This window comes from Vidua macroura, chromosome 14 (genome assembly GCF_024509145.1).
Source record: "Vidua macroura isolate BioBank_ID:100142 chromosome 14, ASM2450914v1, whole genome shotgun sequence".
NCBI lineage: Eukaryota > Metazoa > Chordata > Aves > Passeriformes > Viduidae > Vidua > Vidua macroura.
The window spans coordinates 9,989,649-10,015,611 of NC_071584.1; the positions used below are offsets into that span (position 1 = coordinate 9,989,649).

General features: G+C 46.3%; 1 protein-coding gene across 1 annotated transcript in view; it reads left to right on the forward strand.

Annotated features, from left to right (window-relative positions):
- Positions 1–24,517, forward strand: part of LOC128814475 (synaptotagmin-like protein 1) — a 35,379-nt gene extending 10,862 nt beyond the window's left edge. Inside the window, exons 2-17 of the mRNA XM_053990329.1 lie at positions 1,625–2,188; positions 4,380–4,531; positions 9,150–9,243; positions 10,319–10,409; positions 10,581–10,674; positions 11,260–12,363; positions 13,734–13,832; positions 15,645–15,736; positions 16,192–16,293; positions 18,655–18,824; positions 18,990–19,092; positions 19,738–19,899; positions 20,608–20,686; positions 21,246–21,345; positions 21,588–21,793; positions 22,844–24,517. Coding sequence (XP_053846304.1) covers positions 2,088–2,188; positions 4,380–4,531; positions 9,150–9,243; positions 10,319–10,409; positions 10,581–10,674; positions 11,260–12,363; positions 13,734–13,832; positions 15,645–15,736; positions 16,192–16,293; positions 18,655–18,824; positions 18,990–19,092; positions 19,738–19,899; positions 20,608–20,686; positions 21,246–21,345; positions 21,588–21,793; positions 22,844–22,989 — 2,895 coding nt within the window. The 5' untranslated portion in view covers positions 1,625–2,087 and the 3' untranslated portion in view covers positions 22,990–24,517. The remainder of the gene's footprint in view (positions 1–1,624; positions 2,189–4,379; positions 4,532–9,149; positions 9,244–10,318; positions 10,410–10,580; positions 10,675–11,259; positions 12,364–13,733; positions 13,833–15,644; positions 15,737–16,191; positions 16,294–18,654; positions 18,825–18,989; positions 19,093–19,737; positions 19,900–20,607; positions 20,687–21,245; positions 21,346–21,587; positions 21,794–22,843) is intronic.
- The last annotated feature ends 1,446 nt before the right edge of the window (positions 24,518–25,963 follow it).

Sequence of the window (25,963 nt, forward strand, 5' to 3'; positions counted from 1 at the left end):
GAGTAGATGGAGCTAAGGATGGAAGAGTCATACCAAGCTGGATGAAATGTAGGTTTAAACAGTAGAGATTCACAAAGGCTTTTTTATTATTGTTTCTGTTTAAACTATTTAGAGTGGTATGGATAGTTTCTCACATGATAAAGGCTATATTGTAGTGTGACAAGCACAGAGATTCTTGCCTTAAAGAAATAGGAAATGTTGTTTCCTTTCCTCTGGCAATTTTTAACAAAAAAAAGGAAGAGTTTTTATGACAATAAAAATATCCTTTTATTAGCTTTTTCCTGCAGTGTTCTGTGGTATTTATTTGTAAACATTATGGTCAGATGCCTGTTCTTTCTTTTAACATATTGTTACACCATTACAAAAAGCACAAACATTTGTGAGTTCATCATCTGTAAAATAAGGTAAGTCCATGAAATTATGTCAAATGAGCCAAGTTCAGCTGAAGCACCAGTCCTCACCTTTGGATGGGTCACTTGATGAAAGAGGTGCACCATGTAGACAGTCCAAAGAAGTGACAAAAATTATGAACATGCCAGCTTTGAGGGATCTCAAGGAGCTGTGGTTGGTTAACACGGAGGCTGAGGTGTCAAGCCCAGTGAGGATGGCTGTAAAGGAATAATTCCTGTGTCAGCCAGGATGGACTGACACCTATCAGGTGTCAATCAGGTAGCAATAGGAAGAAGTTTCTTGCTGACAGCAAAGCACTGAAATAGGTGGCCTGAAAGGGCTGAGGTTGTATCCTCAAAGGTACAGATTAGAGACTAAGGGGGATACAAGCTTTGAGTTTAGGGAATGGGCCTGATGACCTTCAGATCATGTTTGCCATGAAAGATGGGATTTATTATTTTTTAATGATCTGACTCCCAAGGCTGTGCCTTTGAAAGAAATAGCAAAGTATCATGAAAGCTACAAACACTTGAAAGGTTTGGAAACAGTAGAAAAATTGAGTGAGGTAGAAACTGCCTACATAGACAGGAGCAGAACTTTTCCTCCCCTCAAAAGTGGGCCTTACAGCCCTCAAGTTGGCCAGGAGAGAGGAAAAGGAATTAAGTGGCAAGGCAGTGCTTGTTTTACCTTTCTGCCACGCCCTGCAGCCTCTGGCCATTTTCACTGTCTTTTGAAACACAAAGTGATCTGCACCAGTAGTGTTTGAATAGCAAATATCAGTGCAGCATAAAGCAAAGGGCACACATATTAGAAAATGAGCAGCCCCTGGTATTTCATAGCATAACATGCAGCAGAAATGCTTGCAGGTTGCTGTTCTCTCATCTTCTGATTGCTTTACAAAGGTTGGCTGCTTATCCTTGGTCTCATTTAGGGCATAAAGAAGTGAGAATAAGAAGAATGGAGGTAAAAAGCAAGCAAGTAATTTGGTAATTCATATGCTTATTTTGTTTGTAGCATGCTGAGTCAACTGTTTATCTGTTAGTAGGAAAGGGCTAAAATAAAACATTGTCTTGGTTAGGTTAGTACCACGTGAGGAGCTCTAGGACGGGGAGGAAAGTAGGACAGCCTGTTTTGGAACTTGTGCTGGAGAACAAATAAAAACCCCCAATGTACACATTCGCTTACCATATGTCATGCTTATCATAAAAGGCATCTCGGTGCTATTTCTTTGCAGGGATGCTTGAACTCCACGGAGCAGACTTCCCTGTGGAGGAGAGCGCATGCCAGAGGTGCTGGGGCTGCCGTGTGTGAGATGAGCTTTCGTGCCTGTTGAGGCAGCTCCAGCAGGAGCTCGCTCTTCCCCTGCCTCCCTCTGTGACTGACGCTGGCATCGCGATCGCTGCACTGTGCCTGAAGAAAGGCAAAGGAGCCTGATTTTGCTGAGAGAGTTTTCCTGGCAGGGGAAGGCATGCAGAGCAGAGAGCCGTGCCAGCCAAGAGCCTGGAAGTGCAAGTCCAGGTGCTAGGGCGAGTTCCAGCCAAGCCATGCTGCGGTGAATCCTTTCTCTGCAGCCACGTCTTGCTCAGCACCAGGGGCTGTGAGAGGCTGCCCATGGCACTGTGGCAGCCTGGGCTGGATTAGTGCCTGCTCTGTCTCCGCTTGAGCCATCTGAAGAGCTGAAGAAGACAGTAGGGAAGATGTTGGACTTGAGCTTCCTGACCGAGGAGGAGTATGAAAAGCTGATGAAGGTTCTGCAGAGAGATGCAGAGCTGAAGAAGAAGGATGGGGATCGCATCAGGTGAGAGAGTGTGTGACAGCAGGATGTGAGCTTCCCTTGGGGAAGACTTTTTCACTTCTTTGAGAGAGGAGCATGTGTCAGTGTGCGAACAAGGAGAGGTGCAGGTTGCAGCACCTTTTGCTGATAGATCTTTTCATTGTACCTCATTGTCTTTCTCAGCCATCCTTCTGTTGCTGCTGTCCTCTCCTTGCAGGAGGGGACTCTCCTTTTCAGTTAATTGTCAGCCCTCAGAGATGCCAAGGGCAGTCACCCCTTTCCTGTTTGGTGGGGGAAGACGCTGATTTCTTGGTGGCAAAGGTTTGAGCAGGGGAGTAGCTGCTACCTTGTTCTACTCACCTGGTAGCACAGAAAGGCTGTAGTGTGTTTTAAAATGAGATTTTACATCCCCTTCTCTGTTTTATGTTGCCCCGTTGCTTTTTGAGGTGGGTGTGTCTGCACCATCTGTCTTACAGAGAGGGGTGATTAGAGGCTACATGATCTGCCAGAGGTTTGCAGGGAGCTGTTCCAGAGCCAGGGATTCTGGATCAGTTCAGCTCCTCTGCCACTGGCAATCCTGGAGCTCAGGTCTGGTTGATCAGGATTGCTTGTTGCTGTTGTTGCTTTTTAAATGCCAGCCATTAGACCATCTGGGCTGACAGTGTGCAGCAGGCTCAGGGAGCTGGCACTGAATTCTCCATGGCAAGAAATTAGTAACTCAGTGGGTGTGGATGGCACAGTGCCAGTTTACCCCATCTGAGGATGCAAGTCTTCAATTTGCTATTGAGCCAAAAAAAGAGTAAGCCCCGTACAGAAAGGATGCTCAAGGCTTGAAGAGGGAGCAGGAAGCTTTGCTGCAGGCTCCTGGGAGCCTGTGTGCCCTGGCCTCTGCTTAGAGGTGGGAGCTGGAAGCCAGAAGCCTGGACTTGGGTGTATGTGTCTGCATGCTCTTCTTACCTCTCCTCTGAATTGAAACAATTTCAAAATGGTTTGTTTTTTTTTTTCTTTTGGGGTTTATTTTTTTGTTTGTTTCTGAAATGGAATACATTTTTCCTCTGAAATGGAGGTTTGGTAAAAAGAGTGTTTGGATTATTTTGGTTTTGTTTCGCTTCTTTTTGAAAGCTGTTGCACAGGAGGCTTTGATTTGGGAGTGAAGTGAATTAGGTCCTGCCCAGAGCCCCTTGCTGTCAGCTTGGCTACCTGCAGTAAGACATGTTTGGTTTCAACACAACCTGCCTGCTGGGCAAATGAAGTCAATGGCATTTCCTTGATCTGCTGTCAGCAGGATTAAAATAACAATTTCCTCTGGCCCAGCACCTTGAGAGTGCTGTCCTGGTCTAGATGGGAGCTTCTGTTGAGTCCCCAGCATGGCCTGCAGAGGCTTGATCCCAGTTATCCCTGCTCCCTCCTGGCCTTTAGGCAGCCAAATGTGACCCTTCAAGGCTCCAGGGTTATCTGGGGGTTTGCCCCCTTTTCCTGCTGAGAACTGGGCTGAGGAGGGAGCTTCCTCTGGCCTCCCAGGTTTCACAGGAACCCTGAACTGTGGTGAGCTGTGCCAGCTGAAAGGCAGCTAATTCAGCAAGCCATGGTGAGGAGAATTAGAGTACAGGCTGGCAACAGAGCACTGACAGGTTTAGGTGCCAAAAATCAGCCCTGGGTGTGCCCAAGTGAGGTATAGTAGAAGCAGCCATGCTTAGGAGGGAGAGCTAACCTTGCAAGTGCCAAAATAGGCATGGCAGGGGGAGCAGGGAGAGGAGCAGTGTCCAGGGAGAATGCTGCAGGAACAGGGTTGCTTCCCTAAATATCATTATTTGCTTCTGTGGTTTGCAACAAATTTGGTCCAAAAGTTTTTGCCATAAATAGATTAATAAACAAATAAAATGGAGAAGTGCAAGACAGACAAACAGCCCCACCGCTTCCTTAACCCTCAGGGCAGCCAAGCAAGTGGACAAATCTTCTTGCCAGGTGAATGATTTGGATTTGTGAAATTTGGAAGAGGTGAAAGCCTGTTTTTACAAGGTGCTGTTACTGTTTCAGATAAAGAGTAAATCAGCTGCTGTTTTAATGCTGGTTTGGCTCTTGTGATTGCAGAGAATAATCTCTGGATCCTTCGTAGTGTCAGACAGGTGAATCCATGGACATATTTCAAAGGTAGCTCAGGGAAGCTGGAACATTGAAGACCTGCTTGGTGTGTAATGCTTGCACTGCCTTTCAGGCGGATACAAGGCTCCATCACGGATGAAAAGAAGAAGAAGTTTGTGACAGGTGAATGGTTTTCAGAAGTGAAGGCAAAACGGTTCCAGGAAGACTTGGCAGGGCCGGATCTACTTCGAGCATCAATTAGAAGGAAAAAGGGCAAACTAGAAAGTAAGTATGTTAGTGTGCATCTTAAGAAAACAAATTGATGGACCAGAAAAAAATTGGTCCAGGATGGGAGTCTCCCTGTACTGGCAGTCTGTTGAGAACCAGTCCCTGTGTTGTGATAAGGGGATTTTCATCTCTGTTTTCAGTACCAGAAAAACATTCCTTGTTATCAAAATCAGGGCCTGAAGAAATAATTAGTGTGGCAGAGAACCAAGGCAAAAGCCATGTGCAGTGAATGCCTTTTCCCCACTTCAGCTTATTTTTTCTTTCTTTTTTTTTTTTTTTTTGCTTCTTTTTCCCAAAATTTCTGTTTGCTAGAGGTCACTGGTGGCATTTTTTACCACAGAAGTAAAAAGAGAAGGGGATGATATAGAACAGTTTCTGGCATCAAGTTGACATGTGTGGGTCAAACACATCCCCCTGCCCAGGTTCCTGAAGTGGTCTGACAAGAGCTGCTCTCACAGGCCTCTGGAGTGGTGAGGTCACATTTCTGCAAAGGGAGAGGGTGCCTCTCTCCTCCTGGCATGTATTTGCCCACTTGAGAGGGTCCATGCATCACTTCTTACATGGAAAAAATTCCAAGGCAAAATGTGCTTTTCAAAGTAGAAGGGGCTTTGTGGCCAAGTCTGTGCCCAGGCTGTGTGCCACGTGTGCTAATTGTAAGCAGATGGGTTGCATGTTGTTTGATGTGCAGATAAACTTTCATGGTGCTGTGTAAAACAGATCAAAGCACATTTGTCAGCTCAGGGTAAGAGATCAGCCCTGTGTGAAATAAGCAGGACCATGCTTAGAGTCCCAGTGTAACTCCAGAGCTGGAACTTTGTGCTGAGCATCTGTGCAGAGCAGAGCTGGGGATGATTCACATCGTCCGCAACACGAGGACGGGCCAGCAGCCCAGTGTCACACAGTGTCCTGGATGGTTTGTCAGGGTGGGCAGTCACAGATCCTCAGCCATGGCTGGGGAGTTACTGGCTGCTGCTGCTGCCCTGGGGAAGCCTTGGCCCTGACAGGCAGCTCTAAGCAAAGCCTGCCACTGTCTCTAACAAGGGCCCCATGGCTGGGCTCTGTTCTTTTGCAGTAAAGGCTACAGCCCCTGGCAGAGGGGCATCTGTCCAGCACTCAAACGTCATCTCCAGCAGTTCAGTTCAGTTCAGCCATCGTTCCTGGGCCCAGCTTCCCCTTCTGCCAGGGGAGCAGCAGTATAGGTCACTCCTTTTTTTGGTGAAACTCCTTGGCCAGGATGTGTCTGTAGCAGGATTTAGGGTTCTCCTCCTTGCTTCATGTTACTTAGACACATTCTGAAAGCTAAATGCTGACTAGGGACTTCACTGAGAGCCTCATTTTCTTTTTGCTCTTTGCCACCCCTGACAGCTCTCATAACTTAGCACAGATTCATTGGAGCCTCTCATGCAGAACTGGCCCATCATATTTCATATGAAGTTGCTTTTATCCTTGGTATTATGAATTCATGATGTCATTAAATTTACTATTTTATCATACCTCCAGAATGCTAAAATGTATAAAACCTTTTCCATCTTGGCAGAGGTGCCTGGCTTTTCTGCAGAGCATGTTCTCCTTTTGGAGGATGTGCATTTGCACCCTCTTGGCATGGAGGGGCAGAGCTTCAGCAGCCCCTCTGCCTGCACCCAGGTCAGGCAAATGCTCTGCAGCCCAACCACCAGCCTGCAGTGAATAGGATTGTCTGCCCTTTGCCTTGTACCCTTAGCTCTCTGCCCACTTCAGGAAAGCAGAATTTGAAGTACTCTTGGTTTTATATTTAACTTTTAGGGCTGATGTGCACATATCAGATAATGTCTCAGGTCATACATAAAATAATCTCCTTACCAATGCAGCAGTATTATGCAAGAGTCATTGCACGTGCATTACTTAACTAATGCTGTTTTAAGAAGGAAGAAGCAAATGTTATTAAATATAGTTATGTCTAGATTTAGTCTTTATTCCCTTTTCAACTTTTTTTTTTCTTCCCTTTTTCCTCTATTTGTATTCTCAGACTTATTTTGATAAAGCACAGGTATAACATGTGACTTTATTCCTTCCTCTTACTTTTTCCACTGCCATTTTGCATCACTGGTTGTGCATCAAGGTTCTGCAGGTAATATATTCACCTTAGATGAGATAAGAGCCTTTGCTTGCCATATTGACACTTTTTTCCTTCCCCTGGAAAGATCAGTCATTCACCTCTGCTGGCTTTCAAGGTGATGTAGAGGTGCTTGTTCATTTAGTCAAATCTGTGTTAATAACTCCTGATTTGAGTCTTTAGACTTAGCTCTGTGTTAGGGAGTGAAATGAGAAAATTCCTGCATGGAAAAACCCCACTGAGATAATTGCTGGCATTCCCTTTGCAAGGTAAGTGGGCTGAGGAGGAGTGGAAATTTGTGCTTGCAAAGGAAAATTCCCAGTGATCTTTTCTGGAGGAGGGTTTTAGTTTTCAGAAGGGAGGGTTGTGGGGATCCCTAAGGGTTTTCACAGGTATTGATTGTAGTAGAAAACACTAGTCATGGGCAGTAATACAAATCTATAAAACAGATAAATACCCTGTATTTAAACTACAGCCTGCAGAGCAGCACCGATGGATGAATTTGATGATAACTTCTCCTTGCACTTATGTGCAATTCTTGAGGGCTAAAAATCACCTACAAGAGAGAACATTTTATCCATCTGCTGTGGCAAGTGAGCCCTGATGCACAGTTAGTTATGAATGTCCCAGGCACTAAGAGTCTCTGTTTTAGAGTGGTAGGAAATGAGTAAAAGTGTTAGAGCAGGAGTGCCTGCCAATTTTACACACATGTATGGGCAAGTTAACCTGGTCAGGCCAGTCCTGATTTCTGTTGGAATTTGCTTCTTATATTGTCTCATCCTAAAGTTAGCAAAGACATACTGCTTGTCTTGATGGATTATAATGTACTAAACTGTTTGTGGTGATAGGAGCCAGGCGTAGCTGTGGCAGTGGCTGAGCCATTTTTCAGGGCAGGGATTTGGATGGGTGGAAGTGAAGGCTTCCTGCTGCCTCTGCCAGCCAGGAATGAGGAGCTCTGTCTGAGGGGGAAGTGTCAGTGAAGAGCAAGTACAACACATCCCTTTGCAAGAGGGATGAGAAATGAATGCAGTCCTTGGTTGTCAAGGTCTTTTCAACCATGACAGGCAAAGGGAAAGCGTGGGAGCTCTGTGTTTGGGCCCTTCACTTCCAGCACAGCTACCTGCTGGCACCTTCCTCCCCCAGGTCTGAGGCAGAAGAGGAGGATGTGGCTCACTGTATCAATAAATCTCCTCAGTGTGCCCTGCTGTGCCCACACGTGCCACGGCCTGCACGTGCCGCCAACCATGCCTCGGGCTCTGTCTCCTAAAACAATGTTCAGTGATGCTTGGTGCGCATCAGTGTTGGCATGGGCAAAACAGTCCCTCTCTCAAAAACATGCTCTCTGAAACTGGCTCATTCCTACACAACCAGACTCTTGTTTTTCAGCAGGAGCAGCTCCCCAACTTCCCACTGCTGTGGAAACCACGGGGCCCCCAGCTGCCACCCCCGTGTGCCAGACAGGCAGTCCTAATGCACACAGCTCTGAGCAGTGCCTGCTCGGTTCCTGCTCCTCAGGACCAGGTGCTGGCTGGGCAGGAGGATTGGGAATGCAGCATTTTTCTCCATGGGAGTGCACAGGCAAGGGGGAGTGAATCTTTGGGTATTCCTGTGACTTGGAGGCTGACTGTGCTAATGCTGGATGGCACCACACAGGCAGTGTTGACTCTTGAGCCTTCTCACCATAGGACTGGCCTGCTCTTGGCCCTCATGTGGTTTTCCAAACAGATAACAAGCAAGGCTATACTATTTAATGTTACTTCTGAATCCTCTGAACTTCTTTTTCTATTAAATTGTTTAATGAAATATATTCTAAAAGGGTTTGGCAGTTCCTGTAACAGGTAGATTTTCTCTTTAAAATAGACCTAGCTGCATGAATAAATATGTGCAGATCTTGTTGACCACACTAAGCTTACTTTTTATTCTCTGTTTGAGAGTTTAATCCTTTTGGTTTTGCAGTAGCAAGAAAACCCATTTGCTAACAAAATATCTAATGCAGCGTTATACCCTGGAGTCTGCAGTAAAAGTTACCATCCTCTATTGTTTTTGATTTGGGGTCTTTGGGAGCTCAGAAGATATAGCTGGGCCTTGTGCCAGTAAAAATAACAGGGATCTCCTCATTAGCTGTATTGGCCTCCTCCTTTGTTTGCCAAGATCGGATGACTTGAGTCAAAACAGGAAATGGCTGAATTTAAATCCTGGAACAGATTAACTTTATTGACAGTCCATGGCAGTGTCCTGTGGAGCTTTCCAGTGATGTGACAGCTCCTGGCACAAGTCAGGCATTGGGCAGCTTTGTCCTCTTGGACCTGTGGGGTCTGGAAGTGCCTTTGCTACCCTGGGACCTCCCCATCCTTGGGGAGATCAGGCAGAACCCCTGAAAGCCCTCTCCTCTTAAACCCCCAGGGACTGTGCTGATGAGACTCTTTTTCATTCGGCAAAGCATTTTCTTACCCCAAACAAAACACACCAAACATGACAAGTTGAATAAAATGTCATTTCTCAGTTGTCCCTCTTGTATTACAGATGAGGACAGCAAGCACATCCAGAAGAGTCTGGAAAGCAAAGCTGCCCCAAGTCCTGCCTTTCCTGAGGACATTGCTGATGCAGGAGAGGGAAGGTAACACTGCTGCATGTGCAATGCTCAGGCTGCTGCTCTTACTTCTAATGACAATTGAATGCTACCCATTAAACCCTGGTCTTTAACTGAGTTTCTAAGATTGTATAAGTAATAAGTTGTATAGGATACTTTTTAAGTCCTTCTTCTAGGAATTGTCAGAATATCAATACACCCCTAATAATCAAGTGCTAACGTGCTTATCCCGCAAAAGTCTTTTCTTGCATGATTCGATAAGGGATCAGTAAAATAGAAGCTGTCTCTAATGTCAGAATGTGCTGGTTAGTTTTCCAAAGTAATTATGGTTTTATTTGTTTAATTTTTGCTGTGGAACAACACTAACAAAATGGATGGTTTGAGGAAACTGCTCATTTCCTGCTGGTGCCAACCTCTGTGTCCAGTGCTCAGCACTCTCCATCAAGGCTTGGTAGGATTTCACGTTGTGCTGACTGAGCAGAAACATCTATTAAAAGCACTCCAGTGAGCAAGTCAGTGACCTCACTCAATATCCATGGACTATGGAGAAGCATTTAAAATATTCACATATTCATGTATTGTTGTTCCCATCTCATTTGCCTTTTTTTGTCAGCAGAATGGGGAAACATTCTCCACAGGTGCCAGTTGCTCCAGTTAAATATTAAATATGGGCCTTGACAACACTTGGAAACCTCTTGCACCTGATTAGTGGGTGTTGTTTAATGAAGGATCCAGAGGCAACAGACCCTAGGTACTCCTGCTTTGCTGGCACAACACCCAGTGGGTTTTTTTGCAGGGGGTTGGTTAAATCCTGAAAAGCTAGCTTTGTTTTTCTCATTCAGTATTAAGCAAGGTGTGGCCTGTTCCTTCCTGAGCCATTGCATGGAAATGTCTCTTCCTTCTGCATGGCCCTTGGGCTCTTCTGGCACTTCCCAGAAGGGGAAAGTCTGAATAAACCTAGTAGTTGACACACATTGTTTTTATTGAGCAAGTTCTGCATCTGAGCAGAACTGAGGTGGTGTTGAAGACTGCCTGAACACCCAAACAGGCACATCATCATTACCACAGACCTCCTTGTTCAGGCATTTCTCCTCTACCACAGATCCAGTACACCTACTCTTGAAACCACAGAGCAGAAAATTCTGCCAAAACTGAAGCCAAGACTTCCTGTCCAGTTGTCTGCATCATACAAGGTAGTACAGGCACAGCCTCTGCATCTTTGTTACTTCTTGGAGCTTCACAAAATCTATCCCTGCTGACAGGGGCTCCACAGGCTGCCTGCCCTGGTGTCTCTGCTCAAATAAAATACATGTTTTCCAATCTTGCCAGTATTTATACACTGATAAGATTTGTTTTCTGTTCAGGGATCCAGCATACATGATGTCTCTTCCTCAGAGAGTGACACTGGAACAAGTCCATTTGTGACTGCAACAAACAGCTTTCATTTGTCTAAAAAAGGTAAGTTTTTTGTTCAGTGAGCTATTGGTGCTTTTGTTACTCAACATCAAACACCAAGAGACAAGATGCTTTTCAATGTGTGTACAAATAAATAACAAAGAGTACCTTGGCATATAAGAATGGGCTGCCAATGCTTTGTGAATTACAGGCAGGGCAGCAGGGACCAAGGCAGAAAGCAATCTGATGACTGCAACTTCTCTGGGCTCTCAGCTCTTCAATCCAGAGGAGGACTTGCCGTCTCTTTCCAGCATTGACTGTATAGTGTAGTTTCAGAACATAGCAAATAGCCAGTAGGGAAGCTGTCAAATTGAAAGGGATCCTTCCAACAAATCCACAACTCGCAGCAACAGTTTAGAGCTCAGTGGATTTTTTCTGTGCCCTGTTGCAGGGAGAAAGCCTGGGGTTTTCAGGGCATTCTTCAGATGGAGGGAGCTTTCTAGCATCTAAATATGGAAAAGAACTAGGAATATATTGATGATTTCTGAAAATTCCCTGTCTTCTCATTGAGAAATTGCAGCCCAGACCTTCTGGGGAGATTGGATGTGATGCAGTGGGACAGGCTCTGAGTATTTGTTGTTGCTGTAGGTCATGGAGTATCTCCACTGCCCACCAAGCCTTCAGAGGATGCCGTGCCTCAACCCAGCACTGCAGCTGGAGGAGAAGCTGCTGATGGGGCCACTGGCAGCACAGAGGGGCCAAAAACTCCACCTGAAGAAACTTATGCTCCCAGCAAAATACCAGTTAAGAAGAAAGCAAGCAGAACCTTCCCCACATCTGAGCAGGTTGTGAATCATGCGGGGCCAGCAGAAAACAGCCTTGCAAAGAAAGAGCCGCTGGCAAGCCCCAGACCACTGCCCACAGCAGGGGAGAGCAGCCGGGCTGGTAAGCCAGGAGTGAACTACACCATCTCGTCCATGAGTAACAAGGAGGAGGATATCGGCCTCGACCGTGAGCACTTCAGGAGCTTGAAGGACTTTTGGGAGAAGGGAGCAGACTCGGCGGCAGAGCCGGGCTGGGCCGAGGCAGACGCTCGGCAGCTCAAGCTGTGCCGCTCGCTCTCCCTGCAGTCTGGGCAAGGCCAGGATGCTGAAGAAAAACCTGGTGCCTTCACCAAAACAAGGACCCCCTCCAAAAGGACAATAACGTTGTCTTCTAGCAAGGAAGAGCCAAGCTATGGCACTCCTGCGAGGAAGGGCTCAGTTTCCGTCACTCCCAGATCCACGTGTGCCAAGAGCAAAGGGGGCCTGGTTACAAGAAATGACTTGCTGAGTGAAAGCAATGGGAAGCTGCTGATGCCAGAGGAAGAGAAGGTGGTGCAGCACTGCTCCAAGAAATCCAGACTGCCTGTGCGAGCGCCTTCCATCCAACTCGAGTCGCCCACCAAGGATGTGTCTGGCAGCTCGCTGGGGCCAGGGACGCCCGTGGAGGAGCTGGTTGTGGCAGAAGAGCGCAAGCCCACAGGGAGGTCCCTGGTGAGCAGGGTGCAGATACTGATCGAGCCTGTGCCCACAGATGGTGAAAGTGGTGATGAGAAAGAGGAAAGATCTGATCTGGGCACCCAAGACAACGTGGAAATAAATGGAGAGCTACCTGAGGAAAAAATGTGCAAGTCTTCAGACCAGCCAACACCCGGTGAACCATCTGGAGAGAGAGAAGCTGTTCAGGGAACAGACTCAGCTGTTTACTCAGGTACTGAGGGCTGTGACTGCACCCTGTGAAATCCAAATAGAGAGCCATCCCTAGGCTGGTTTTCTTCCCTAACCCTTCTGCATTTTGCACATTTTCTTCATCTGCCCATTTATCCTATATCACTATTTGTGCAGAGTTAGCTTGTGTAGAATGTGTTCTGCAATCAGCTCTGGAAACAAATCTTGTGTAGCCTAGTGCAAGTGCAGAAGGGGACGGTGCCATGTTCCCTTGCCTTCCTCCCCACTCCCAGCCCCTGTGCCTTACCTCACCTTGGGACAGCCCTCCACTGCCTCCAGCACCTCACAGGATCGCACTTTATTTCACTCACTGGCAAGACTGTATTTTCTTCAAAGTGGGACTGGAAGAATTCTTTGTGATAGTAGCGATAAGTCTAACACAAGTAGAATAATAAAATAAAATGTGAAGCAAAGTGTTTAATAAATACACTGGCTCTTAGAGTACCTTGATATAGCCACTGGTTGTCAGTGCCTAAATGACATTTTGAGTCTTTTTGGAATGCACAAGTGAACTTTGATATTAAACTTTAAGTAAAGTGGACTGAACAAGGAGTCTGATCTTCCTGGGTTCTGATACCATGTTCTCAACCATGATGGTGTCAATAGCATCACCATTTTAGCAGCCTCTTCCTCTGGGTTTGATGGGCTCTTGTAGTGACTATTACTATGAGAAAATGTTATTGTTATTTGCAGCTCACTTTACATTTGGGATCTGATTACCCACAGCTCTGCTCTCTTCCAAGCAAAGACCTACAGAGAGAGAGCATCTTCCCTTCTTTTTCCAATTTTTCTGTCCTCATCTACCTGGGTAAGACCTGTTTGAGAGGATTTTCCACAGACTCCTCTGATTTTTATTTTTTAATTGTGTCATTTCTTGGCTTATTTCCTACCTCTTATAACATTCCTATGAAAATCCTGAGTTGCAATTCAGGTCATTGCAAATATTTTCTGTATGGAATATTGTGGGTTGTAAAAGACATGTAAGATCATTAAGTCCAACCATTTATAGACTAGATCATTCTAGTATTTCTCAGGGCTTTTTCCTTTATTAATTCATTCATTTTAGGATGGTATTAGCAGATGGCTCTGTTTCTCTGAAAGCTCTTCACGAGAGTTGGTCTGTCTTGGAGGCTGGGTTAATCCAGTATTTACATTTCCTGACACAGTGTGAAGAGATTTTCTCAGGGGAGACATCAGAGCACCTGGATGATTGGGAAGCAGCCCTGTGCAATGTAACTGCAGTGTGCTCTAGGCAGAGGGACCAAGGGAGGCGCACACACACGGGCTTGTTGATGCACTGCCCATTTGTGTTTATTTATTTACCATGTTGATTTGGCTTTTTGTGTATTCCAGAGGAAGATGGGGATCATTCTCCTGCTGCTCAGGCACTGGCCCGAGCAAATAGCATTAATCTTGCAAAGAGCATGGTGAACATTTACACAACCACAGAGAGTGAGTAACATCTTTCTTTCTTCTTTTTGGTTTACATTTGCTGAAGGTAATATATTATGCCAATTTTCATCACCATGCTTCTGTGCATGTACCAGGCTAGGAAAATGACATATAGTTTCATCATCAAATTAGAGAGTTTATACTGCCTAAAATTAAATTCAGAGCCAGGAAATTACAGCTAGATTGATGGTTTGTTACTTCAGCAAAAAACACAAGGGCTTCAAAGGGTTGGCAAGAAGCTCATGCCTGTCTCTCCTGTTCCTGCACGAGGCTGTGGATCTGCTGGCAGCCCGTGGATTGATCCGAGGTGCCAGACCTGGTGTCAGGCTGTGGTGCCACAGACTCCTCCTGCTCAGGAGGCCTCACCTAGAGCAGAGCCTGTGGCTGGACTGATGTCCCCAGCTGCCAGCTGGGACACGTTTTATGGTGACAGTCTCTTCCTGAGAAACCCAGAGAAGCTGAGGAGAAGGCAACCAAGGGAGCAGCAGCTTGCCTGAAGAAGCCCAAGAAAGCTGCAGCCACGGAAGGCACCTGAGGGAAGGCAGCAGCAGCCTCTGTGCCCAAGAAAGCCAATGACAATCCCCAGGGGTGAAACCTGGCAAGCCCAAAAAGAGAGCTAAGAGCTTGCCACAAAGGGAGGGGGTGAGGCCAAAGCTGCCAGGACTGAAATGAGAAGCATGGGAAGGCAATGCCCAAGGAAAGGTAAAGGTAAAGCCACTTAAAGGCTTTGATTGAGCCAGTTTAAGTCCAAGGCTGGTTATGGGAGGGAGGCAGCTTGCTGGCAGGTCCCACTGCACAGCCCTGTGGCTGTGTCCACCCCAGGTGGCACCTTGTGCCAAGCACTGCCCCATCATGTGGTGCCTGACATGCCACAGGGCATGTTGGCTCAAAGCTCCAGGCCCCACATTGCTGTCTGGGGACGTGGTCTCCACCAAAACAACCAAGATTGCAGCTTCCCCTTATCTAGAACCCCAAACCTCATCCCTGGAAACCCTCCTGTAACAGAGTGACAGTTTCATGTTTGCACTATAGCAAATAGTCTGTGAATACTATTATTTATTCAAGGTTGGAAATAAAAATATTAAATATCAAATGTAAGTCAAGAATCTGTTGGGCATTTTGAACACCAAAGAATGTATCATCATGCCTAAAATACCAAACAAGTGTGTATATGAACATGCATGTTCATCTTTCCAAAACAAATTCTTCTGGGATGGAGAAAGTCATCTTCAAGAGAGTTACGGGGAGAAGATAAAGATACAAAAAAAAAGTTTTCGTTAGACATTTAAACATCTTTCTATTGATAGGAAACTTTTAACCTTTTTTCTTTTAGGTAATCTGGCTATTGTCCACCTCTGTGTCTAGCAGAGTATTTGAGAAGTGTATGCAATGGTGAAGTTGTGGGTATAAACATTTTAATGCTCTTTCCTACAGGGCAGTGTGCTATGAGATAAAAATGTGAACAGGATTGGTTTCTTTGACAAGGAGGCAGATTTGGGTGGTTTTAGTGTAAGTTCAGACTACACAAAGGAGTCCTTGTGCCGATAAAGGAATTAGATGAGCCACTAGAGGGAGTTCCACACTCCCACACAGTGAATGAAAACGCGCTGAAAATAGCTCCAGATGTTAATTAGCAGTTTTTGTCTTGGGGAGGATCAGCTTCAATGACAGGTGACACAGACAGAGCAAGTAGGTAGTACTCCAGTGCCTTCCACAAGCTTTTCCTCCTTCCTTGTGCCTTTTAACAAAAGTGTGACTTATAATTTCCTGATTCTGACAAACTATCTTGATGCCTTTTTTTTGTACTTGCAGCGTACAATAAACCTCATTTGATTCCACATCAATTTCTTGAACCTGAAAGAGCAAAAGAACTGAGCAGATCCTCTCCTCTCCTGTTGTCTGAGGTGGGTCGATGCCAGAAATGGCTGAAAGTGTGTTCACAGCATCGCCTGAATGGCAGTTGGTGTCATGAAAATGTTTCTCATGGAGACCAACAGTTCTTGCTTTAGAGCATGCCTTGGTTATGTCCTGAATAAATGAGAAATGCCTTAAGGAAAAAGCCCCCAGTAGCCCAGAGCAGCTGTTCCATCCTGGAGGATGTTGCCCTGTGTGTCAAGCCACGCTGTTGTGTGCCCTTTCCCAGAGCCCAGGCGGGGCATGCAGCTCTGTTTGGAGGCAGTTAACGATGACGTTCAGTGCTGCTTGGAGGGGATGCCCTGGGGAGGCTCCGTGCGCTCTCCTCCGCTCTCCTAACCCAATCTCTGCTTCATGGGACTCTGCTGAGCAATTCCTTTTTCTCTCTAGTGTTGCAAAGTGCTCGTTTGGCACAGCTTAAAGATGCTTCTTATTTTCTGAGCAGACGGAATCAGACACGGCCTCGGAAGTCAGCTTCCAGCTGAACAGGCACAAGAAGACGCCCAGCACTGGCAGCCACTCGTCCGACATGGCTTCGGTCTCCTCGGTAGGTTCCGAGCGCGGCGGCTCCTGGACAGGGCTCCTGGACAGGGCTCCTGGACAGGGCTCCTGGACAGGGCTCCCGGACAGGGCTCCTGGACAGGCTCCTGGACAGGCTCCTGGACAGGGCTCCTGGACAGGGCTCCTGGACAAGCTCCCGGACAGGGCTCCTGGACAGGGCTCCCAGACAGGCTCCTGGACAGGGCTCCCAGACAGGCTCCTGGACAGGCTCCTGGACAGGGCTCCCGGACAGGGCTCCTGGACAGGCTCCTGGACAGGGCTCCCGGACAGGCTCCCAGACAGGGCTCCTGGACAGGCTCCTGGACAGGCTCCTGGACAGGGCTCCTGGACAGGCTCCTGGACAGGGCTCCCGGACAGGCTCCTGGACAGGCTCCTGGACAGGGCTCCCGGACAGGCTCCCAGACAGGGCTCCTGGACAGGGCTCCTGGACAGGGCTCCCAGACAGGCTCCCGGACAGGCTCCTGGACAGGCTCCAGGACAGGCTCCTGGACAGGCTCCTGGACAGGCTCCTGGACAGGGCTCCTGGACAGGGCTCCTGGACAGGCTTCTCAGTCCGCTGCAGTGACGCTGCATTTCGGCTGCTGCTGCTGGTGTGTCCTCCAGAGCAGCCTGTTGGTTTCTGCAGGGTACATTGTTAAAGGAACAGGGGTCATTAATTACTTGCTCAGGTTAAATCCAGGTGCCACCTCAAAATAGAGACCTACTGAGTCATCGCTGGCCAAATTCCCCATAAGCGACAGCCCCCACTGCCAGGTGTGGGTGCTCTGAGTCCTGGTGGTGCAGAAGGTCGGGGAGGGGTTTCTGGGTGGGAAAATGAGGCACACGGCTATTAAGGGACATGCTTGTGGCTCAGGGCTGCAGATGGGTACCCTCTGTAAGCTCATCCTTTATCAGCAGATAAGAGGGAACCCAGAGTTGGACAGCAAAAGCATGTTTTGGAGCTTCAGCCTCTAAGGAAAGCTGAAAAAAGCTGGATGTGTTTAGTTGAGTGTTTTTAAAAGACTCCTTAGAGACAGTACTTGGGGAGAGCTGCTTAAAAGTGCTTGAATTTGCTGTTTTACTGTTAAAGATTTTTCCAAGGAGTATATTTGAGATTTACAGAATATATGTGAAGCAAAGCTGGTAGGGAGAGGTCATGAATGTCGATAAATATATTAAAAACTTTGGGGCACATGAATTCTTCTCCTAATTTGGAGCATCTGGAAGCTGAAAATGAGTTCAGGTCATGCAAGTGTTCTTGAAAATCTCATTCAGGATTCTCTGCTGGGGTGAGTTTTACCATCCTGATGGGATAGTAAATGCAGCTCCAAGGACTGACTGGAGATGTTTAGCAGGTTTTTGGAGGTTATAATAAAATTCAGAACCAAAGTAAGTAGGGAAAGACAGAGAAGAATTGGGTTAATTACTAGGAAGGTTTTTTGATAAATGTTCATGACGGTACCACAGAGAAGTGCCAAGAGGGTTAATGATTTGCTTTGTAAACAGCTTTTATGATACCCTGTCAGGATTCATGAGTGATTGGTGCAGGAGAAAATTATCTCAGCTTTCTGTAGCTGAGCTTTGCTTGTGCTTTGTGACTTTCTATCAGTGAAAGACAAAGACCTGAAAAAGAAGCCCAAGCTGTCTGGGCAAATTGCAGTTTTTTCTGGGAAAGCAAATAACTCCTGGGTGCCTAGCCCCAGATTTGTATCTGGAGAAACCTCATGTTCCAGTGCCTTTGGGGCAAGCATGGGCTGTCTCTGGTGGGGCAGTGGCTCCTCAGAACAGGATTGTATCTGTTTTGTGCTGCTCCATGCACATTGTGAGTAAGCAACAAGGTAGGAATAGTTGTTCCTACATTTCTAGTCTGATAGGGTTCTTATTAGCCTGTTTTGTAAATGGATTGACAATTGTGTGACTATATCTACCTGAAATAACAAGTTCTTATAATATAGTTCAAGTTCTCTCAATATCTTTCTTTCTTAGTGATGAGATTGGGTCAGGATATCAGTTATTTGTTGTGTAAGCATAGGGAAGAGATCTGTGTGGTCCCCCCAAGAATATCTGAGTCCATTTCCCAAACTTTTGGGGTTCAGGAATGAAAAAACTTCTGTATTTCTTGAGCATTCAGTGCTTCTAACTCCTGGTCTAGGATAGCACATCCTTGTGAGACCCTTATAGGGATTCCCCAGCCCTGGCTTGCTTGAGAACAGCCACAGCTGTGAACCATCTCTGTGTCAAGAACACCACACTGCACCAGGGCAGAGTTTTTCTCTGGGAATGCATTTCTCAGACTATCATCTGTGTCCAGAACCGAGTCAGACTGTGCCTGTTCCAGTGGCACTGACCTTGTTCTTCCCCCTGGCAGGTGAGTGGCAGTGTGCTCAGTGTCTACAGTGGCGATTTTGGGAGTGTGGATGCCCAGGGAACCGTGGAATTTGCTCTAGACTATGATGAGAAGAACCGGGAGTTCCAGGTTCACGTGTCCCAGTGCAAGGACTTGGCTGTAGTGGATGAGAAGAAAGGCAGATCTGACCCGTGAGTGATGTTTTAGTGCCTTGGCACTTCTACATTCCTGAGTTCTGTGTTCTGGAGGACTTTTATTTTCTTTAAATGTAATGATTCCTTCCTTCCTTCCTCCCTGCCAGCTTACTGGAGAGCTTGGCAATGTGGGGCAATATCCAGCTGCAGTTTGTTTTCTAGGTATGTTAAAACTTACCTGCTCCCAGACAAAGCTAGGATGGGTAAGAGGAAAACATCAGTGAAGAAGAGGACAGTGAACCCCATTTACAACGAGGTGTTACGGGTAAGAACAAACACACACTCTGAAAACCTCTGTTGTAGTAGGCACCTCTGTCAGGCAGGTCTGGAAAGATCCTGCCTCCTTGGCCAGGATCTTTGCCTGCCTCCTGCCAGCACTGCACTGCTCTTCCCTGGGGTTTGAGAGGCCTGGGATGTTAAAGGTTCCTCTGCACCCATCTGCGTGGCACCCAAGATTTCTCTGCCAAAACCACACAGATCTTTGGATGCAATAGGGTCCTGCAGCCAGAGCAAGGGCTGTTTGTCCTCCCCACTTCCCTGGCATGCAGTCACAAGGCACAGGACTGGTAAGAAAGGTCTGCATTATGTGATCATACTCATCAAAGCATAGAGGATTATTTAACAGTGCCCAGGCCTGTGTTAATAATTCTTGAAAGAATATTGGTTTTGCCTTGTGATGAATGGAATGCCAGGTTTCCCTGTGCTCAGCAGAAAAGCTTTGTCAGGGTAGTAGAGTTGCTACAGGACAAAAAAAAAAAGATGTTCAGACTGAAGCCAGTCCATTGGCAGTGCATGTATGGGGTGGGTTTGAATGTCTCAGAGTTTATTCAAGCTTTTAAGTAGTTTATTTCTGTTTGTGAAAGAAACAGAAGAAAAATTTGAGCAACCTGACTTCTCTTTCTTCCTCTAGTATAAAATAGAGAAAATGGTATTGCTGATCCAAAAATTAAATCTCTCTGTTTGGCACAATGATCCATTGGGACGTAACAGTTTTTTGGGAGAGATTGAAATAGACTTGGCCAGCTGGGACTGGAGCAACAGGAAACTCAACTGGTACCCGCTGAAGCCCCGGGTAAGTGTGCCTCAGCTGCAGTCCTGCCTTCTGGCCCAGCCCTGAAGCCTTGAGGGTGGCAGTAGTCCTTCCTGACTCCTCTAGGGTCTTTGGGTGGAGCAGAACAACGTGACATGTGCTTGGGAACAACCCCTGGACACCATAGTGCAGTTCAGTGCTCAGAACAATGGCCTTCTCAGGTCTGTTTTGGTGATGGATCTGTAGGGACGCTTTCATAAATGCAACCTGACACTAATCACAGCAACTTTGACATGACTTTGCCATTCTCTCCACTCACATGAAGACCATCCCTTAAAAACAGCAGAGTAGTAGGTGAAGGAGCTGATGTACCTTGAGAAGTAAATATTCAGGTGCCACTGTTTGTAAAGCCTGTACAGCTTCCTGCATGCTTCTGGATTCACAGGTCTGATATGAAGTCCCTTTTAAGCAAATAAAGGACATTTATCTTTCAGAACCAAGATGCTTAATTATATCCAGCTGGGCATGTCTGGAAGGGCAACCTTGTACTCTGAATCCTCAGGCTTTTGCTTCTGAGAGACTGAGTTTGAGAACAAACCCACAGAGAAATGACCTGCCCTAAGAGCAGGCTGCTCCAGCCATGGAAAATCAGTTTGTCCATTTGTGCTTTTCCACTGAAGTCAAAAGCTGTTTGCCTTGCTCTGTTTCCACAATCCTCCATTTAGTCGGTCATAACCCTTTCCATTTCAGAGCCTTTCTGCTGTTAATGGTGTGGATCATCGAGGAGTGATGAGTTTGTCCATTAAGTACGTCCCCCCTGGAAGCCTGGGTAAGTGTGGTTCATGCATTAAGGGCAACTGCCCAAGTGCAAACACGCAGCTTGCAATGCCTCATCTGCTTAGGGGCTGCTTAAAGAGGAATCTCATCAGAGCAAGATCTTAGAGATCAGCACAAAGGCAGTGTTTGACAGCACTGCCTGCAGCCGATTTCCACATCTGCATCTGATTTCCACATCTGGATTTACTGGGAAAGTATTGAGGAGAGAGGAAGGGCTCAACAACCTCCAACTTAGGAGCTTGTGGGCACTGTAGGGTGCTGTGATGTGGTAGGAGCAGCACAGAACCTATGTTACTGTGGGGCAGGCACAAGGTTGCTTTGGCTCAGCAGTTCCATCTCTTTTCCTGTCTGATACAGCACTGGCAGGTAGTGTCAGGAGCCTCTGCAGCTGCAGCAGTGACGGAGCTGCCTGCAGCGCTGAGAACCCCAGGGAGGGGCAGTGAGCACACAGGAACCGTGCGGGTCCCACGGGTCCCTGGAGAGGAGCCCTGTCATTGTGGGAGCTGTGGCTCCAGCTGGCATGACAGCTTTTCTCTTCTCATAAACGGCAGGGCCCAAGAATCCTCCCTCTGGCGAAGTTCACATTTGGGTCAAAGACGTCAAGGACCTGCTGCAGTTGCGTCCGTCCGGAGTTGACTCTTTTGTGAAGTGGTGAGTGCCTGAGCACGGTGCTGCTCCTGCTCTGGGCCCCACAGGGGGCTGTGTTTCCTACTCTGTTCTCAGGCTCACCAAACTGTGCCTCCATACTGGAAAGCCTTTGTGTTGCACTGGGAGAATTGTAGAGGAGGATTGCCCTTGTTATTCACCTGTGGCCAAAGTAGGAAAGTCCTTGCCGTGATAAAGTTCTTGGTCAATGTTCAGTGCTCCATGCTGTGTGTTTTCTCCTCCCAAAGCTATGTGCTTCCAGACACCAGTAAGAAGAGCTACCAAAAGACCCGAGTCATAAAGAGAGACACAAACCCTGTTTTCAATCACACCATTGTGTATGATGGCTTTCACACGGAGGATCTGAAGGATGCCTGTGTTGAACTCACTGTGTGGGATCATGAAAAACTTACCAACCATTTCCTTGGAGGAATCAGGCTGGGCCTTGGGACAGGTGAGTATTTTCCTTTACTGAGCTACAAGGTAAAGTGGGAAGTTGCAGAGTATTTTCCTGTTGGAGAGAAACCAGGGATGGGGTGTCTCAGTAACTGGTACTGCACTATGTCTTGGATGGAGGGGCCCTGGTACCATGGTAACAACTCTCTGTTCCCACATTTTCTGCCAACATCAGATCTGAGGTCTGGCAAAACTCAAGAGAGTTTTCCTGCAGTTACAGGAAAACAGGCAGCATGACAAACCAACATAATATTGGTGCTCCTCCCAGGGAAGAGCACTCAGGGATGGACTGGAATGTCACACAGGACTGCACCACCTGGTGACTGTCCATCCTTGAAGTGCTCTCTGAGAGATCTCACAATGCTGCAATCAAGGCTAGGTGTTCCCTGGGGGACAAAGCTCATGGTAGCTGGAAGGTCTGCCTTGCAGGTGCACTGTGGCTGTTGGATTTGCCTGTATGTTCTCTGTTTTCCACCTCTAATGTCACCAGGTGGGTTGTGAACTCTCCAGAGGGAAGGGCAACAACAATAAGACATAAAAATACCAAACCCAAGATTAGCTGTGATCTAAATTTAGACTTCTCTCTCACTGACAAAAAATTGGCACCTAAAAATTTGGTTGAATTGGAATAGATGTACACACTTTTCTGCTATGGTATGTTTGATTCCTGTAGAAATGAAACAAGAGAATTTTGATGAATACTCCACCTTATCCACAAGAAAATCTTTTAAGGGGAAAACCAAACCTTTAAGACCTTTCTTACTGTTCAAAAAGATGCAGCAGAAAAGGCTTGAGCCCAATATTGCTTTCCTTGGCAGGTTATGTTCAGGGTTCTTGCATTTTGTGGCTGTTGCAGTGACTTCATACTGAACTCTGGTGTAGAATGGGCATTTGCAAGAACACAGGAGGTGCTCAGGGTGCAGCTTGCTAGGGGGGAGTCTGCAGCTTTTCTGTTAAGACATTGCCTGCAGCAGTTACATCCCATTGAGTATTTTTTCATGGAGTGGGAACTCTTTGTGTAGCTTCCAAAGTTTCTCATTCTTTTCAGGTTTGAGCTATGGCATCTCTGTGGACTGGATGGACTCCACACAGGAGGAGGTGGCCTTTTGGCAGGAGATGATGTTGGCTGCCAATGAATGGATCGAGGGATTGCTGCCACTGCGCTCACTGGCAGGGAGGAAAAAGCTGAAATAACCCATTGTTGGTGCCATAGAAATGCCCAGTGTGATCATTAGAAGAATTAGGAAACTTCCTGGACCAGGGAGAAAGAGACCATGCACAGGGCTGCAAGTGTCAGGGTAATAAGGCAATTAATGGCATCACCTTGGAGGTGTTAATGTTCAGTACTAATCCACTCACGGAGGACATGGAAGATGCCAAACTGATTCCATACACGATTTTAACCCAGAAGAAACTTAATTTGCCTTTTTGTTTAATCATTTATGTATTCAGTATATTTGAATTCCAGTAAGCTCTGGGAACATTGGCAGAAGGAAAAGGAGATACAGATACTTTTTTTTTTTTAAATTTCTTGTGCCATTTTTCTTCCGTGCAGAGATGTAGTTGTACTGAAGCAGCAGCATGGTATTATTCATACTCCCTGCAAGGGGTTCACTTTGTACTTGGTGTACAATTGCTCCAAATCACCAGCACAGTTTGAATGGGAGCTTTGCATTTGTCACTGGTGGTAACACCTCTTTAACGTGAGGAAAACTGAGTTCCAGGGTGCATCTAAAGAAAGAGAGGATTATTTGCAGCAGAAGATGAAGAAACCTGAGGAGGATGACAATGAGGAATTTGAAATATTAATTTCTTTCTGCTTTAATCTGAAAGAGTGCAGGGATGCTCTTAGAGATAGTGGGATTTTGCAAGCAGGGATTTTGTTTTCCTGGCTTTCCCACAGGCTTCCTCCGAGACCTCAGGAAAGTCTCTTTGTGAAAGGAGGGTTTGAGTGCAATATAAACTAAAATGTTTGCCCAAATGTAAAATAGGGTTACATTGCTAATGGGCCTAATCACTCCTTTGCAATGCCTTGTGTGCAAAACATTTCAATGTGAACTAATGAGGTAGGAGTCAGTGTCACATTAGCCTGGCATCAGGGGTCAGGGATGAAAGGTCACAGCCACACTGGAGCACAGGAGATACTGGGAGCTGGTGGGAGAGGTAAGTGGAGAGTGTGTGAATGTGCAGGGAGTGCAGAACTGCAGTTTCCTGGGGGTCTCCTGCATCTGCATCCCCTGCTGCCCTTCTCTTCCGTTCACCTGATGCCTGTTGTCAGTTGTCAGTGGCTGGAATTTCCCTTTTGCCAGTAGCTTGCAAAAAATCTTTGCATCTGGCACATGGACTGTGGTGGAGTGGTGTTGTGAATACATTTTGAATTGCAGCTTTGTAATTTCTACTTTGGATGTACATATTGTGATTAAATAGAATGCTTTTCTTTATTCATCAGTTGGTCATCTTGTACCTATTTTCATCATGCTCTAAATAACAAAAAAGCAAGCAAAAGAGGTGTTAAATTTTGTTATGTAAAAAATGAAGCGTTTTTGCCAAAGGGCAAGTGAAATGTCATGAAGAAATAATTTTTATAACTATCCCACTTTAGATTTTGGCTCTCTGATTATTTTGATATTCTTCTTTAGTGGATTGATTTTATTTAACTCAAGCCTACTGTGAATTTTCAGCTTAGCGAAGATGGTTGTTAATAAATTAATGGAAAAATGTACACTTAGAGTAACAAGACTTTTTCTTTAAATGGAAACATTTGGGATATAATCAGCTTTCATGGGAAAAAAATAAAGTATTAAAGTGGTTTTGCAGTTGGAAAAAGACAGTAATGGGAAATGCACCAGATGCAGTAATAAAAGCACTAGGAGAGAGTCCATAGAGCAACAGAATTAAGCAGTGACAGTCTAATGAAGGAGCTGATACATCTGTAACATCAGCCCAAAGATACTTTGTAGGGGGTCTAGCCTGACATGTTTGGTTTACCAAATTGCTCATTTATTACCTTTGTGGGATAAAATAACAATACTGGGCCTAAGTGGAGAGTTTTAAAAAAATACTATCCTTACCTCAGGTGCTGAACATGTGACTATTTATACATATGTGTAACTGACCTGCTGCGAGGAGCCCAGGGGTGGGCGGTTGAGGTGGAATTGATGTACACACATCAGTGGGGTGGTGGTGGCTTGTTGCAGTGAAGTTACCCACGGGACTGCTGCTTTCCTCCTGGCTGCTTCCCTGTCCTCAGGGACAGGGATGTTCCTGGGGCAGACTTTCTGCTGTGGCTGGGGAAGGGGTTGGTAGCACCAGGGGTTCTGTCTCAGGTCTCTTCCTGGTGGGTTCAGCTGATTCCTCTCCATCATGACAGCAGAGTTAACCCTCCTCCTCCTCCTCATGCAGCATCACTGCATGGCAATGTTGCCAAAAGTGTTGGTTGCATCAATGGAGCTGGAAATGGTTGTGCTGGTGTTTCAGAGAATTAACAGATTTTTCATTGGTGGTGCCAGAAGGGGAGAAAAAGGGGGTCAGTGGGCCAGTTCATCCCAGCAGAGTTACTTTTATGAACTTGGCACGGGACTTTGTGAGACTATTTTTGTATTCAGATTTCATTGAGGATTTTTTTGTTAATCTTTTGCTGGCTTGTTTATTTAAATTAAGCCCTGATTAACTTAAGAAGCTTTCTTTGGCATTTAATAGTTTATCAGAGTAAAAGATTACTCTGCCAAACCACACACACTTTTGTCACACAGCTGATTCTGGGGCAGTAAAATTTGCTATGCTCTCTGTTTCACTTACTGCACAGAAAGCACTTTATCAGAAAATGACTTAAGGCACACTTATTGCCGGTGTCCTGTGGAGGAGCAGAGGATCTTGTGGGTATGAGGTTAATGGCCTGTTTGCATGTGGTTTATGATGCTGACATTTGTTGTCTGTGAATGCTGAACCTCACAGAGACTCTGGCCTGTAAGTGTGTGCTGATGGCAACAAGAGTGGGGCTGTAACTGGTGAAAAAAGAAAAAGAAAAAACAGATGGAAAGTTTTCTGACAGTGTCTACTGGTTAGTTGTAGAATGGGTCAAGCAAAGCTACATGAAAAGGTGAGACCCTGTGCTGCCAGTGAATGTGGTTTGTGTCTCTCCTTTCCTGCACACGAAGGTGCTGGTGCC